This window comes from Leptonotus elevatus, chromosome 1 (assembly GCF_054856555.1).
Source record: "Leptonotus elevatus isolate MCC_2025b chromosome 1, RoL_Lele_1.0, whole genome shotgun sequence".
NCBI lineage: Eukaryota > Metazoa > Chordata > Actinopteri > Syngnathiformes > Syngnathidae > Leptonotus > Leptonotus elevatus.
This window is the reverse complement of record NC_141239.1, coordinates 42,982,975-43,001,302: the sequence shown is the minus strand read 5'-3', so window position 1 is coordinate 43,001,302 and position 18,328 is coordinate 42,982,975. Positions and strand designations below refer to the sequence as shown.

Here is an 18,328-nt window from a genome sequence, read left to right as displayed (position 1 = left end):
AAGATAGAATATTATTTTAGATTGAAAATATGATCTATAAAATCATAGAACCAGTTGTTGACATCTTAACATTCCAGCAGTGCCTCCGTCCAAAGTTCACATGTTGGCTGCCTGCTTTTCTACCTTACCTGTTGATGGCCTCAAGGTATATCAAGTTGTGGTCAAATAACCCAGAGGAGGCCGAGAAGTAGAGCAATTTGCTCACGTTCACGATCGGTCTACATGTTGTGAGAGGGATCACAATTGAAGTCTCCCCTGACCAGTATGGGAGTGGCGAGATGGTAAAAATGGTATTTTCACGATCACAGCGTGCTTGATGTCACTCGCGTTGGTTGGTGTAGCTGATGGTTGAATGCAAACACAACTGCAGTTTCCTAACAGCTGTTTGTTTGTCCGTTGGCATTCTTCATGATCAATAGAAAGAAACAATTCAGTTTTGACATTTTGGTGGCTTGGCATGCATATTATTACGGCATCATTTTTGCAGGTCTCATTAATCTCTCCCCAGGAATGATGTCATGACAGTTTAAAGGGGAAGTCAACCTTAAACATTTCTTGACAATAATATGTTATATATGACATCACATACACAATATTACATTTGCGGAATATGAGTTATGCAGCAAAATCCAGCTGATTTTATCCATCTCAGGGGGCGGCCATTTTGCCACTTGCTGTCGAGTGAAAATGACATCACAGTCTCAGTGATCAGGCAACGACCAATCCCAGCTCCCCTGTTTTCTGAAGCTGAGCTGTTATTGGTTGTTACCTGTGAACTGAGCAACTGTGATGTCATTTTCACTTGACAGCAAGTGGCAAAATGGCCACCTTCTGCTATTGACAAACACTGTTGGATTTTGCTGCTTAACTCTTTTTACACTAACGCAATATAAACCAGAATACCATATTATTGTTAAGAAAATGTTTTTGGGTTGACTTCCCCGGTGAATTACTAAAACACATACACAGGTGTCCTGAAGATGCATCAGACACACCTGCCAGTGTGTGTGCTGTGGTAAGAGTGAGGCTAGACGGGGGGCGGTTGTGTGGTTGGTTTTGAGGGGCGGGGATGTTGGGTTTAAAGACTGCAGGCATGAGAGCGCCAACATGACTGGAGCGTTAGTTCAGAGGTCGCCCTGGTTTCCCTTCGCTTATCAGTGCAGCTGATGCGCCGGCGGCCATGCCAGGCCCGAGGAGCGCTGACGGTTCAACAGTCCCCCGAATGACTCCCCCGCTTTGCTTGGTGGTCACAGCGAATTAGCCCAGCCTTGCAGACAGTCGCACCGAGGCTTTTTACTGAAGCCCTCAGGAGGCTTATCCACGTGAGCGACATTGTTAACCGGTAATTAATGGATGAGAAAAACAGCATTTGTAGTGGTAGAATACAATATACAGTATAAATGATTGGAGATTTAAAAAAAGTAAAAAAAAAAACCGAAATGTGTTGAACTGTGTATATATATATATATATATATATATATATATATATATATATATATATATATATATATATATATATATATATATATATATATATATATATATATATATATATATATATATATATTACATGATTTTAGTTTTTGTCAGTGCATCAATTATATGGCCATTATGCTGCTCATTCTGGGATATAGGAATATATTGTTCATTTAGGCAACTCAACTCCTTATTCCTCATCAGTGCTATTATTAGTCATTCTTCAGCTTCATATTAAAAGGTGCTGCCTTCTTTAAAAAGATATAACAATCAGAAATCAGATAAATGATAATTAAAGTTGTGCAGTTTAAACTAAAATGCTCGTTTTTAGCCTGATACAAATGGATTGCTTTTTGAACCATATTTAACTATAACAGAGAGTGTTGCTACTCATTCAAACTAATATTTGATCACACCTTTAATGAAAAATATCTCCAATGTTATGATGTCGCCTAATATGGACAGTTGCTTCTCATCCACAACTTCTCAGCCTTGAAAAACTGCTACATTATTACACAACAAGGTGCTTACTGCGAAGTGGGCAAGTATGGCGACTCTTGAGCAATGGCGATTTTGAAGGCATGTCATTAAAAGCTAGCTAATGTTACCTCCCTCACTTGATCTTCTGCGTGCTTCTCCCATGGGGTAGGGGGTATATACATAAATATTATTAGGACCACGTTGCCCGCCGGCCCATCGGGCATCTGCCCTCTGTGCTAGACGCTCAGTCCAGCCCTGATGCTCACTCTCCTTCTTAATGATAATGTCCATTCCCAAAAAAATGCCTCATAAGTGAAAAGATCATTTTTGGACACAAGAATATGCCTACAACTGTGATATAACGATGTAAAAATGTAATCATCACTCTGGTTGGTATACAAAGCTACATATACCGAAACGAATCAAGTCGTTAAGCCATGTATTGCTTTACAGATGAGATGTTAGGCGGGAACAATGTGAAAAAAACTGGCAGCTTGACGGCTTCCAGAGCTTGTGTCTGTTAAATAAAATGCATTACTGAACTCTGGTTATTTCTAAAAATTGTATAAAACTAGACAAGAGACAGGTCAACCTCAAAAACAGCAACACATTTTTGAGACAGAAAACACAAACATTCATTTACGAATGGCAAAACGTGTGTGTAAGTGCGTGTGGATTGGACACACCATCCGGATGCCTGACCACCGTCTGCCCCGCCAAGGCGCTCTGCTGGGGGGCAAAAACGGCGTTTCAAGGACTACACCAGGGACCTCTTAAAGCGCGTCCACATCCACTCTCTTCAACACTCTAGCATGAAGCAGCTGCACGGAAGTCTTCCGACTAGACTTTTAAGGCCAGAACTAGACTGCTTTACGACCAGTACAGATTGATAACATATGCTAGTGTTTGTCTATCACGGGAGTCCTGACACAAAACCAAAGTGGTGTAACGTCATCATTGGACTGTATGCAGGAATGTGTAGTGTGGGTGTGGTGCTGTAGTGGATGCCAGGCAAAGGGTTCGCAAACACAGGGCCCCGGTTCAGGGAGAGGTCAGAGAGGAAAGGCCGGTCACAGTCGCAAAGACGCATCCAAATGTCAGTGGACCTGACCACACCCAAATTCCCTCAGGGCGGCGACACAAGAGGGTTAGCGAGCATTTGTTACGCCAACGACGGATATGGCGGAGGTCGTGCCGGGGGAGTGGAGGAGGATGCAGATGTGTGCAACGGCGGGGAAGAGAGGCATGGCGGGAGGAAATACAACAAGCTATTGTTTGGCAAATAAAGAGGACAACAGCGGCGGTAGGGCCACGAGAGAGGCAGCTGAGGACTGTTTACTCTTTCTCGGATTGGATGAGGTGCTTTAGTGGGTCATGTGATGAGTAAAAGTTCACGGAGCTTTTAGAAGAAAATGATTTTGTAATTAATTTGCACTGTTCCTGTAAAGCTGGCTACCAAAAAGGAATAGGCCTATACCGAAAACATCACAACCAGGAACTGACCTCATTAGCTTCACTCGCTAAGCTTGCTATAGCATCGAGGATGGCAGTCTTTTGGGTTAATCTTGGGCAAAAGTGTAGCTTATGTTAAAAATCTAAAAACTGGCTTCCACGGTGTGGCTTAGGGAAATGCCAGTTGCTTACGCCGTTTTCCTTTTTAAAGATCAACAGGTTGTGAAAAGAACATGAGCATTACCATCTCCAGCAGTAAACATCGATTCACTGAGCAGCACAACATGCTGCGACACGGATTTTGCGTCTGGCAGGCGTTCGAACCTTTGGAATTACAAAAATAAATGAAAACCACACTCATATTGTAAATATTTATAGAGGCAGTCCTTCGCTGACTGATGTATTAGTAAACTAGCATTAGCAGTGATGAGTTATTAACATTGTTTTTTAGTTTTAAAATATATTTTAGCCGTTTATAATTATGTTAACTCAGTATGGCTCAATGAATAGAATTGTATTCTTATCTGTGTTACTTTCATGAGAGAAAGGGCAACGGGTTTGTACATTTGTTATCTTTATGGGAGTTTCGGTCTCTGCCGGTCGGAAGGGAGGCACAGGCTTATTATTATTGTATTCTTTTAATCTGATTTATACCCATGGGAACGGATTCTCTTGTATCCAGTTGTAACCAGGTGTGTTGTGGGCTGACCTTTTTCTGAACCCTTTTTGTGAATAAATAACGATGTGAGCTGGAGAGAGGGAGCCACATCAGAACAGAGACATCGCTTGGATGAATTTGTCAATGTGGACCAGAAGCTTCTGGTAATTAAAAACCTTTGCAAAGGAACTCTTTCAACAGAATCTCACCATTCAGTTAATTGAACACGCAAAGAGTACAATACTTAATATTGTCTACTCTAACAAATGGTGACCGCCGACGCTGAATTATAACGAATGGTCTCCTCCGTTGAACCAAACGGATGGTGTTGTTGACGATTGAGCAGGCTGCGGCGTTCCCTGACGGGCGGAATTTCTGGCGCCATATTAATTCCGGTAAGTGGAGATCTTTATCCACGTAGAAGAAATTTTGTCTGTCTGGTCCGCTGCAGCTGGTTTTTTCGTCTTGCAAATTATCTAAATTTTAAAAGAGATCTGTGTGAACGAGTTGTAGTTTGATGTTGTGAGTTGTGATAATTCCGACGATATTGAACTAAACACGTCGTGGAGTAGTGCATTTGAAGGTGACGTAATGCAGACTCGAAGTGATGAAGCTTTTTTTGTACAGGAAGAAATAGCGGTTAATTTTTTGATTTGTTTTGTTTTTCGTCAACGCTATGAAGAATCCTTAGACCATAATATATATTGAAGATTATGGTATGCGCTCTGCTTTTTAAGCAGTTTTGGCCGATTTGGGGACGAGTATCATATTTGTTCATGGCTCTTATTGAAAAAGTCCTATTTACACGTAATATGTTTTTTTTTTGAAAAAGCGCCTGTTTGAAATTGAACAGAAAGGGGTCCAGGTTGATTACAGCGATGATTGGATTTTGTATCACTGTATTTGCAATCGAGAGATTACGTGATTTATTTTATTTTGTAGGCGCTTCTACAATATGTAGTTTTGAGGTCAGGATTCCCGTTTGAATTCCTTTTGTTCCACGGTTGAATTCGTGAGCGCGTGACAAATTTCTTAAAAAATAAGCGCCTTGCAGAAATTTTGCAATAAAGGGAGAACAGTTTAGCTCAGCGGGATTGGGTAACCGCTGTGTATAAACGAGAGGTCACGTGATTCTTATGTGTGTCTGTGTGTGGCCATATGTGTTAACATATTGAACTATTAATATTGAAAGTGAGACGTCACTGTATTGAATCCGGAACTAAACATAAAAACTACAAACAAAAATGGAGGCGATTTCGACCCGGATACAGAATGGTTTGTCCTGAATGCGCTTCCGGTTCAGCAAAAAATAAAAGCGTCGATGAACAATGAAAAAACGAACTATGGATCGATTGTATACAAAGCTTTCGCTGGACAAAATGGTATGTCAGACTTTTGTATTTTCTTTGTTGGTAATGTAAAAAGGCTGAATCTGATGCTAAAATGACTCCAGCATTTGTGGAGCAGTTTACGGATGGGTTGTTCAAAGTTACCAGTTTACTGAAATCACCGTATAAAACTGCAGTTTAAATGCTATAAGATTTGTAGACAACGAATTGAAGGAATAACACCGTTTATTTTATTTTTTTATACTGACTGAAGAGTGTGCGTATGCATTTGAGTGTGTGACCTAGCTTCTAAAAAAGGTGGGGGTTTGTAAGTGAGAAGTGTGCATATGGGGATTTTGTTTGTTTTTCTTTAATATTTTAACTAAGTTTGGTGTTGTTTTGTGTGAGATGATACTGTTGTGATAGTGGCGTTTGTTTTATTAATGGGAATATGATAAAATAGGTTTTGCGATTTATAATGTTAAGATTCCTCCCCCCCCCCTTTCCCCCGTTTCTAGGTTAGAAAAAAGGTGGGGGCTGAGCTGTGCGCTGTGAGCATAATGTGTCCTCGTAATGGGACTCTTTTTTTGTCAAAATGGTAAGAGAGGAATGATAAACAATATAAAATAAGTAATAGTATTTGACTGAGCTAATAAATCTTTACACTTTAATGATTGATGACGATGGTTAATTTGTTAACTTTCCCTTTTCGGGACAAATGAATAAAGAGTAATGATAAAATAATGGCATTTTGTTTGAGAGTTGATATAATTATGCCTACATCTTTATAGCTGTGGCTGGAAGTAAGATAGTTGAATAAGGAGTTATGAATGTTTTTGAAATTGACATGTTGATAATGATTTTTAATATTTGTTTTTTCTCTGAGTGTGTCATTTCAGAAACTGATGTTTGAGTTCCAAGGCAGATGAGGGTTTGATGGCCTTCACTGATTACAAACTGCGAACGGGATGCGCCCCAGCTGCTGATACGTTGTATGGCTAATAGCTATTTGAAGGGGTATTGAAAAAAAAAAGAGAAATGAATAAAGAGGCTGTGTTTTTTACGAAACATTTTTGAGAAAGCAGGGAGTGAACTGTCTTGCTGTGGTCCCATATCCTCAGTCTGGCATTTTTAAAGCATTGTATCAACGAATGTGCATTTTTTGATCAGGTGAGCTCTCAGAAAGACTGTGTGTCATCGGATCCACATTGCAGACTGCGTCTGAATGGATGTGGCAGAGATCAAAGGTCAAAAGCCGCAGAGCAACAGTCTTCTCGTCCTGTGCCTAAGAAAAACATGATGTTCAAATTCCTCAATGCCCAGTGACTGTGTATACGCCTCATTCTAGTGACTTCTCCCCTATGGCTGTTTTGCATCCAGAGGAAATCTAAATGCCTGCTCTGAACATTGCTGCCACAACAGCCGCCATGCTGGCCAGGACTGAACATTGACAACAGCTGCCGTCCTGCCTTTTGCTGGGGGTCTGGACAAAGAAAGTTGGTGGTCGGAATGAGATGTGATCCGTTCAGTAAAGTGCTACATAGTGATATGCAAGGCATTTTTTAATGTGTTGAGTGGGGAACTGTGATCTATAGCAAGATATTTCAGAAAATTGAAAACGACATATGTAAATTTGAAAGGAAGGGATTGAGAAAATGTATTTCAATCTATAGCCTACTAAATTTTTGCCTATATTTTTGGGAGAATCAGTTTCTGAATTGGTACAATGGGAATTTTATTAATATGTTATGATATGATATATTTTTATTTTCCCCGCGAGGAACTTTTTTGGACTTCGTCCAGCTGCAGCTATAGTATAAAATAAATAATAGAATAAAATGAGTAGTAACAAGTAAAAGACTAACTAAGAGTTTGATGGCTAAGTTTGATATATATATATATTTTTTTTACAGCACTGTGATTTATAAATCCCAGAAATATTTTTGTGTGCTGTGTTTTTTATGAGCCCCGCTAATATGTGAAAGATTAGCAGTTTGAAGATGATTTTATCCTCAGCCCCACTAATCTATAAAAGAGGTGAGGTTGATTGGCAGTTTAAATAATTTTCGGGACTCTAGGAGAATTAGAGTAATATGGTTACCTCTATTTTTATGGCCCCAAAGTCATCATATATTAGTGTCTTAAGTTGTATCTGCTTATGTTTAGTTTTATAGTGTTTTGTAGCTCTTTTGTTTATCTCATAGCCTGATTTAGAGGGTTGAGTTATTTATGACGTCTTTTGAGTCATGAGGTCTCTATTTTGTCCTCCCTTTATCTTGACGTGTTTGAAAAAATCAGTGGATCTTTGTCAAATGAGGGAGTTTATGTTTAAGAATTGAACCAATGTAGACGGTTTAGAAAATTAAAATCAAACTTAAAAACGAAATTAAAAAGGTTGTGGGGTATCGGCCTACACTCCAATTGACAGGATGAGTTTGAAAATGATAAATCCACAGTTTGAAGAAATCTATCAGAGGAAATCGATCGCAAAGTAAGTCTGAAGCAAGCAAGGACAATAATGCATATTCGCCGAATGAAGGTAATTATATTATATTATATCTTTTATCTCAGAATCACATTTGAAAAATGTAATGTTTGGAGCCCAGTGTTTGCAAAAGAGTATAGATATTATGAATATATGTGAGTTTTTCCCAGCATGCCAGGATTCGGCCGGTCATGGGATTCTGGGAAGAGAATAAGAGATATGAAAGGCACAGTTATGCAAATTTAGTCATGGTAAAAAAAATTACCTATTATTGAACAAAACCTATTTGAAAAATAAATATTTATAAGCTCTGTCTTATATTAATGAATGAGCGAATGTCATTCAACTCAATCAAGGGCTGGGCTCTATTTTAATGTCACAAAAATAGATCTTTTCCTGTTCCAACAGCACAGGACCTACGGATCTTAATCAAATAACATTTATTAATCCCAACTAACAAAAACTATCAGGGTTTTTTCCTCCAAATAAAATTTATGTGAGTTTATGAGAAACTAAAAATGAAAAGTTTCTGCACTCAGGAGAACGGCCCCAGGGGGTTGATGAGGAGAAATTCCACAACTGGAAAGGAGACGTGCCAGGCTCGGCCATCTCATCAACTGATGCTCTCAGGTTGAAAGGAGAGACGAAATTCCACAACTGGAGCATCAATCTTATCACCTCCGACCTGGAGCCACGTCAGCTGACCCAGTGATCGTTCTGGAGCGGCCGTTCCGGAGCTGCCGTTTGAGGACATCAGTCAACGGATCAAGAGCAAGTGCCTTTTCTTGGGCAATCATTCCTTTGATCAGTCACATTTTGGGCAGAATAATCCCAGGTGACAAATCGAAGAATTTGGGTAGTCTACCCCAAATTCTTAAAGAAGAGACGAACTATGGCGACACTCTTTTCATTAAAAAAAAAAAAAAAAAGACCTTCAAAGAACTTCATCACAAGATGGCTTCAAAGAACACATATTCGTCTGCCGATACATTGCGACACTTTTTAATGAACAACATTTTATGTTAAGCCTCACATATGCTATGCTTATTTCACTAAAAATCTTTTAAATGTATCAAATTGTTTTTTAATGTCATATGATTGCTAAATTACCTCCTCTTCTGCTAAAGGGATGTTTTAAGGATAATTATTTTTATCACACAACCATTGAAAAAAAAAAAAAAAAATGTTTTAATGTGTTGAGCTCTCAAGAGCTCAAATGAGGGAATGATGAGTTATTAACATTGTTTTTTAGTTTTAAATTATATTTTAGCCGTTTATAATTATGTTAACTCAGTATGGCTCAATGAATAGAATTGTATTCTTATCTGTGTTACTTTCATGAGAGAAAGGGCAACGGGTTTGTACATTTGTTATCTTTATGGGAGTTTCGGTCTCTGCCGGTCGGAAGGGAGGCACAGGCTTATTATTATTGTATTCTTTTAATCTGATTTATACCCATGGGAACGGATTCTCTTGTATCCAGTTGTAACCAGGTGTGTTGTGGGCTGACCTTTTTCTGAACCCTTTTTGTGAATAAATAACGATGTGAGCTGGAGAGAGGGAGCCACATCAGAACAGAGACATCGCTTGGATGAATTTGTCAATGTGGACCAGAAGCTTCTGGTAATTAAAAACCTTTGCAAAGGAACTCTTTCAACAGAATCTCACCATTCAGTTAATTGAACACGCAAAGAGTACAATACTTAATATTGTCTACTCTAACAGCAGCTAACAAACATCGTAGCAGATGGTGGCCGTAATCGTCTACTTAACTACTAGCTACTACGTTTCTTGTCAAACATGTCCAAATACTCATTGCCTGCATTGTTGGCATAGTTTAGATTACCGAGTGATGCATTACGTAATCAAACCGCACAATTTATGTCACATTTTGAAGTAAAGCCTTCACAGAAGCTTAACCGTTTTTTTTTTAGGCTAACGCTAGTAATGTTATAAGCATAAAACGCTCAGCGGCTACAAACATAATATCTTGAACATAATATCTCCGAAGAAGCAAATTTAGAAGCTAACACTCGGTGGTTACAAACACAGCATTCTTCGCAGAAGTTACATCTTGGGCTGCTAACACCCATTTCTAGCACTGGCGTATCTTCAACTGAATAATTGGTGGAAACTTGGCCAGTTTCCAAGCGCTATTAACGCTAAAATGCTGACACACATTGGCTACAAACATAATAAATACCTAGTAGCTACTAATTTTCTACAGGATCTAATTACAACTGTACATAGGTGAACGCAAATAATGCTAACACAAAATTGCAAACAGTGGCTACAAACATGGCATACCTGAAACTAAATGTTTTTAGGTTGATGCTAATTCCATTATGCTAACGCTCAGTGGCTACAAACAGCATATCATGAAATAAGCAGTTCTGTTTGAATGCTCGTAATGCGAATGCTATAATAACTCCATAACGGACAAAATCCAGCATAACTGTACAACACAGAAAACTAACATATTGGTCATTAATCAGCTATGCATCGTTCTCATTCTTATCATTTTAACTATTCACAGTGACAATGTGTCTGTATTTAGTATAAACTTACATGCACGTTTATGCAATCAGTAAAGCATTTTTGTTTTTTTTATTGTTTATGGAACATCTCTCATAATAGTCATTCCGATCATACATCTGAATGTCGGGATGGGTGGGGGTTCAGTTTTGTGACCTCAGTGTTGCATTGTGAGTCTGTGTGTGTCACCACGACTTCATTATTTTGCATCCTGGCACCACCTAAACTGATAGGGCAAGAATGCAGAGTTGTGCGGGCATGCCGCCGCTGTTCATTTGGCTGCTTTCACTTCCAAGCAGTCACCAGATGGCTTGTGACGCTGACCCCCACACAAATCGTCCGATTGAGTTGGCAATAAAATAATATATACAGGCATCTTGAAACGGTGACATCAAAACGTGGGGATTTCTAATGTAATGTAATGTGAGTTAAAAGGGCTGCTTAAACTGGCGGCTGTAACGGTGCTGTTCCACATTGACAAGTGACGTACTGTACTGATTGGATTTTCATAGAGTAAGAGCGGAAAATAAGAACAATTGGGGTCATAAATTAAAGTCATAATGCTTCCACTGATGTCATATCATGGCATTGTACTGAGAGCTGTTTTTTAATATTTACACCCTGTTACTCATTGGGTACACCTCATCTCAAGGACAGATTATTCATGATGAAATGATTGTTTATTAACACAATATTTTAGCAACCCAATAATGATACAGATCAAGACAGTGTGTGTTTGCATTATTGCCACCATACCCACGTGAATGAATAAATTCCATAAACTAAATGAAACCTAGGGTGTAATTTCCTTGCGATATTGCAAACATATGAGAGTTAAGAAGGCAGCAAGAAAAAAAAGCCTCGCTCCTTTGGTGGTGCCGCCTGTCACCACCGATACCTTTAATCTCTCTAATCACAGAACACCGGGAACACTTTTTGACAGGTTCAGCTGGTAAGACCTCCCACAGCTTCGCAGCCTGAGGCACCATGTGAGCCCACTGCTATGTGACTCTCTCACTGTGCGAGAAGTACTAGTGGTGACGTGCAATGCTGAAATCTGAATATTGATTTTCATCATGTCGATTATGAAATAGTGCAGCTTTAGAGACTGAACGTTACTCACTGTTAATTTGAGACATTAAAGCAACCAGTCCTAACAGTCACATACTATAAGTCTAAAAATAAACAAATAATTGTTAATCTGAGATGTAAAGATGACATAATATAACACTGGGGGTGGGAATCTTTGAATGTCTCACAATTCGATTAAATTCCGATTTTTGGGTCTGCGATTAGATTCAGAATCGATTAAGAAAGCTTTTCGCTTCAAAATGATTTAATTGACAATGATTTTTGCTTCAATCTATAGATGTGCAAGGAATTGTAATGATTTACTCCAGTCTGACTCGCTAATGCTAATTAGCGCGCTACTCGCGGCACTTTTATCACTCAAAAGAATGGCTCTACATTGCAAAAAAAACAACTTTTATTGGAATAACTTGATTGTGACTTTTTCCTTCTACTCTCTAATGTGGCTACAACTTAACAGCGTATTAGACCGCGTGGAACCACACTGCCCCTAAGTGGCCAAATCGGGTACAACATGAACAGCGCTCCAAATAAAGGCACACACAGACAAAGGCAAGACATTATCAAATGATTTAAATAAAATCGATTTTGGGACATTTAAAATCGATTCTGAATCATACTAAATGAGAATCGATTTTTTGGCAAACCCCTATGTAACACCCAGTCGTAACAGTTCTATTGTAAAACACTAAAGTAGTCTTAACTGTCAAAACACAAAAGGAGCAGTTTGTAATTTTACATATCTGTTAATACTGTCAGTATAACCTGAAGAGTAGTACAAGAGTAAAATGATTTGAAAAAAATCGTCACTCTTGAGTTGCATTGTGTGCCTCTAAATTGATTTGCAATAAACCAAAAACAACCAATCAGAGGTGACAATCATTTCTCGTGCATTCTCATAGAAAACCTATATCCCTCGTTTGACTACATCTGGGCATAAGAATAGCAAACAAGCAGGGCGAAGAAATAACAATAAAGAAAGAGTTGGACAGATACCAAGGCAAAGCAGCTGAGAGGATTCAGAAGTGATGCGGAATTAGCAACATTTCTCCTCGACAGCTAAGTTTACCACCTCTTGTCAAATTTTCAATTGATTGTACATATAAAATAAAACTTCAAACCACTAATATTCAGCATTATGGTAACATTCATTTACAAATAAGTTATGCTACCAACGTAGCAGCTGCACTAACGTTGGCTTGTTTAGATTGCCAATGCTAGCTTAGTATTGCTCGTGTTGCAATTTTGTTTAAGCTAAATGTGCGTTCTTTGTGACTATTTATCACGACTACACACTTTCATAATCACATGCCATAAGCCAGGAGGAAGCCAGGTAACGATGTTTGATAACAGCCTACTGGACTTTGGTCGGAGATTCGATGGTGGTGGGGCCGACGGGGGGTTGGTGGGGTTAGTGAATTACATTCCAATCTGAAATGTAGATTCTTCTGTAGACTACATCACTGACGTTTGTAATGACAGCTGGCAGCCTGCCCTGAGTAACTGCCTCTAAGCTATCCAGTCTCCCAGCCTCCCTGCATGAGAAAACCACATTTCCACGATTTTGTTCCTACAGTGTACACGCAACGCCCTGTCGTGAAATGCCTCTGATCCCAGTATGGCTTTCCCAGGGATGCGAGACGTCGGCTGCATGCAGACATTTGGGATGCAGGCCGTTGCTCATCTCCCAGGAAACGACGTTGCATCGCTTTCTACGCTGAACTGGATACACCTGAGCAGAAACGCAGCTCCGATTTCATTCCCGGCCTCACTTCTCGTTCCACGTACACCCACACGCTGTCCCTAAAGCCTCTGGATCCTGTTCCTGCTCTGACTCCCCCAGCACAGTAAGAGGACGAAAATTCTACAGATTGCTAGCTAATGCATTTTCCTGCTCTCCAGCTGCCTGAAGCAGCAGCAAAATTGGATGTTCTCATCGGGCTTACTGCTTTACACCCTAAAACAGGTGTGAATACTTTCGCTAGACCCCCAGTTTTCTCCCAACTTTAACTTCCATCCTAATGGAATGCATGCAATTTGGTAGGTTAAAACATTTGTGTCAACAAGGTCATGGTATGTAAATCCCACAACTTGACTCAATGGAGGCTCGGTAAGATTCACTATTTGACTACCCAACTAGTTTGCTGCTGAAACCGTCGTCCTTTGAAATCAACACAGGAAGACGAAAACTGTAATACACCAAACTTGACCCAACCCCCAAAATAAGATGGTAAACAATGCAATATTCTTGGAAAGTGGAGTGAGGTTCTTGGGGATGGTGATGTATTCATGACTAAGTATTAATACGTCAATGCAATATTGTCACAGGATTGCTATCACATGCCAGCACGGCTCATAATTGTCAACCTATTTAGTTCAGCTTGGAGCCTCAGGCTTCGCTGTTATGCAATTTTCTTTATTTTATTTTGTATTTTCTGATGGCTAACATCCTCTAAATGATTACAAAAGGGTCAAAGTAATTGACAATGGAATGCTAATATTCCAAATCAAGTGCATTCTTGAGAAAGTGTGATTTCAAAGAGGATGCCGTGCATTCCGCATCATTCCTACCGGCAGCCGAGTGGATGAGGATGCTCTGGTTGGGCCGCAGGTGGCCGAAGTCAAACAGCATCATGTAGGCGGTGATGTAGTTGACCGGTATGGAGGCGGCCTCCTCGAAGCTCATGCCGTCCGGCATGAGGAAGGTGTGGTTAGCCGGCACCACCACTACCTCCTGCCACAGGCCAAAGCGACTTAGCACCATCACCTTGTCGCCCACCTGGGAAACAACAACAAGTATATGAAAAGATGACAAGAGTGATTCCCAATTTGGGGAAAAAACAAAAATACATTGGCATCGTGAGAGATAATCAGTACAACTTTACTATACTACTATTCTTAACAATACTGCTTAATTAATCGATTCGACATTTTAACGGTATTCTTATCTCTGCTATTTTTGTTTTGAAAAAAAAATCTAATTATCTTGAAACTACAATAGAATAAATGTTAAATAAATAATTAAAAACAATCATTTACAGAAAATGAAATGGTGTGAATTGTATAATATCGTTATATGATCGCACAGCAGTACACTGGCTCTTGCATGACACTGCAGATGGCTCGCTTCCGGTTGTGAAAATGCATCTTAGACGGACATATTGATAATGATTTTATTGCTGGATAGAAACAAGATCAGAGAGGTGGAAGCTGCAAAATAACGTTCATGTAGCACAGGGGTCTGCAACCTGTGGCCCTGGAGCCACATGTGGCTCTTAAATCCCTCTCCACCGGCTCCCTGTGGCTTTAAATTGTTTTGTTTTTTTAATTAATAAATATTTTAACATATTTTTTTCAGATTAAATATAATTTATAATAGATTTAAAAATAATAATAATAATTAAATATTCAAAAAATGTCAGAGTCCAAATGTCAGAAAAAGAGATGAAAGGTAGATGAGAGCGCTTTTAAAACTGTCCTTAATATGTCCAAAATGTCCAATAAAATAAGAGTAAAAGCAGAAAATTCCCATAAAAGTCCATGAAATTGCCATAAATGTCAGCGAATTGAATAAAAAGACAGCAAATAAAGCGTTCAAAAAGTAGCTACAAAATGTTCATAAACAAAAGAAGAAATCCCCAAAATGATCATAATAGGCTGGGAGCCAGGTCCACTCCTCAGGATGTGTTTTGTTACTTTTCTCTCTCTCTCTCTCTCTCTCTCTCTCTCTGTCTCTCTCTCTCTCTCTCTCTCTCTCTCTCTCTCTCTCTATATATATATATATATATATATAATAGCTATAAGTTTCTAGCTTGTTAAAAAGAACACACAGTAAAAATGTATTTATATACTCAATATATATATATATATGCTTTTTGTGGCATTTTTTGTTTTGTTATGTGCCATGACATTTTCCTGATGTAAAATATGTGCCTTGGCTCAATAAAGGTTGGGAAACAGTGGTTTATATGGTTGAGGTTTAACAAGGGCCACGTTTCATCCACTCTGCTTTCTGTTCCTATTTATTTTTGGCAGGAAGAGGGCTCAAATTCTTGCCTGGCTTCAGTTGTGATCAGCACTATTGGCAGGACGACTGCCAAGCGTTACTACCGCTGACATTGCAGCGTGTTTTGATTATTAAGACCACCGCAAAAAATACTTTATCGGCACGGCAACGCGTCAGTGTCAGGGTGACACAGTCACTATTGATTCATTTGGAAGCAGGGTCAGCCTTAAAATGGAAACAGAGCCATGGATCGGGATTATACCTGGAAAAATAAAAAATGGGGACATTTGTTTGTTTTTAAAAGCGTTTTTGATGGGATCTGAATCATGTCCCTGTGGGTAGTTTTTGGTCAACACAAGGGCAGACATGCAACAAAGCTGCCCATCAGCTTCCTAGCCTTGAAGGCTTTATTCTGTGCAAACAATGAAAATCACACAGCTCTTTTGAAACTTTTAATTGCTGTCTTGCGTCAGAAAGAAGAAGCGAAATGAAGTAGCACAGAACATGTTTTAACTCTTCCATAGATTGCTTCAGTCATGTAGACTGGTTTGCCTTTTTGAGAATCAAATATTTATGACCTCACTTTATTGGATTTATGGCATGGATTGGAACATGGTTGTTTCGTCGCCAAAACCGAGGCTAGTGCTGTCCTAACTAGCCTTGTTGCATAAACTGAGGAAATCTGCTCAGAAGAGAGGTGAAACATCATCTAAGACAAGTGGAAAGTGTCCCAATCGGCATTCTCGTCTATCCCAACGGTTCCAAAACAAGCTCATCCAAGCATGATTTCAAAGGCCATGCCACAGCCGCTCTTGGGCTTCCAACGCGTCACACAGCCATTCTCACCTGTTGATAGCCAAGTGTGCTGCTACCTAGTAGGCTAATCTGCAACGGCGAAACTGCAAACTTGAATGGAGTTTTGAGTTTCCACGTCATATATATTGTACTGTATCACATTCTCTATTATTAAACCATATAAACATAGTGTGGTTATCAAGGAAGAAGTGGTTGCCAGAAAGAGAGGAAGTAGGCAAGAATAAAGGAGAGAGTGTGGATATGAGAGGCTGCCTTTCCCTTTAAATGACTACCCAGCACGATTGCGTTTGCATGATTGCGGTGACAGAGATTGCTTGCTTCACTCTTTCATCCACGGGTACATATAAAATGACATAGTTAAGTAAAACACAGTAGGCTATAACCTACTGTAGCAGGTAATATGTTTTTGTGCGTGAAATCTCATTGGCTTTTACATCTGCGATGTTATGATGACGTGCTTAGTGATTCCAATCACAAATTTTCACCTAATTCTATTCTTACATCAATAACTATAAGTAAACCTGTATTTGCATTTACCATTGTACTCTTTTATTTATTTATTTGATTTGTGTAACTCATGTGAGGGTATCTATAGATGATGGATTGATTGATAGTCTTTAGTGCAAGGATAGGCAAGTTCGCAGTCCTGCATGTTTTCGGTGTCTCCTGCCTCCAACCCAGGTGTTTCTAATCATCGGCTCATAATTACGTTCTGCAGGAGCCTCTCAGCTGTGTTCGAGGAGGGAGACATCAAAAACATGCAGGACTGCGGCTTTCTAGGACCGAGCTTGCCTACCCCTGCTTTAGTGCATAAGAGTGTAAATGTGTCAAATTTTCTGTACGCTTCCTCTTTGAGAGCCGCACATTGTCTTGTCATTGAGTTCTTATCAAAGCAGGATCTACCACTGCCGGCACAACAAGCCTTTGCTGTAAACGTTCCCGTAGCGCCGCCACCGCGCAGCCCAATCAGGAAGGCCCGCGCGAGGGTCACAGGAAACAGAGACAACTGCGGCCTTCTAGGCCTCTTCCTGTTTTCTTCGTCCTTTAATAAAAGACTCTCCCTCCTCCTCTCCGCAATCCTCACTTTTTCTCTTCCCTTCTTTCTCTTTCACTTCCCGACACCAGAACAACTTTAGAACATTTTTCTTCCTCTTTCACGAGTACGTCCCTCCTCCTGTCTTTCGATTTCTTAATACCTGACTGTCTGGTTCTAAAAGACTTGGTCCTCCTTGTCAAGCAGACAGGACAATGGGGCCCATCTTCTCCCCCTGGCTCCCCTCTGCTCATCATCGGCCCTGCCAGATTTCTTCCCCATGGCTGAGCATAAGACAAGCGCGCCCCTCCTGGGAACAAACCCGCTCCACTCGGCCCCCTCTAATGGTCCGGAGGGAGCCATGCGCCTTTCTGTCTATCGGATCCAATTAGATACAGCTCCCCTCTTTCTTCTTCTCTTTACAAATGACACTTTCCGTTTTTCATTCCTTTGTTAGTCATGCTGACTCTGGGGGGTGCTCCAACACATCAGGCCTGCTGGTTCACTTGGTAGAACAATGAAGGACAGCGGTAATTGCGGCGGCGGCGGTGGTGACGGCATTTACGGGAGTGCGACATGACTCAGGCAGCCATTCCACTTCTTCTTCTGTGCCCACGTACAGCACGTGAGAAGCGGCTCAAGGCCAAGTGAGACAGCCTTGTGACACTTGCAAAAACACACACACACACACATTTATACATACATGCATAAGCACATTTCTGGGCATCCAGCACAGTCACTGTCAGAGTCAACAAAGACGGTTCCAGTTAGCTGCATATGCATTCACTGACTTAATCAAATGGTGATTCAGTTTGAGGTGGTATGCGGGTCAGCGGCTTTGTAGGTTGACAGGCTCAGCAGAAAACCAAGGATTTTTGGCCAAGGCCACGTGAAGCCAGGGTTGGAGTTGTTGTGTCCACAGCCCCCCCCCCAACCACCCCCACTTCTGTTGTCACATTATCTTCTTTAT

General features: G+C 40.2%; 1 protein-coding gene across 1 annotated transcript in view; it reads right to left on the bottom strand.

The window, feature by feature from the left end:
• vat1 (vesicle amine transport 1) overlaps positions 1-18,328 on the bottom strand; it is a 42,404-nt gene that overhangs the window by 17,396 nt on the left and 6,680 nt on the right. The window contains exon 2 of the mRNA XM_086060319.1: positions 14,075-14,282. Coding sequence (XP_085916445.1) covers positions 14,075-14,282 — 208 coding nt within the window. The remainder of the gene's footprint in view (positions 1-14,074; positions 14,283-18,328) is intronic.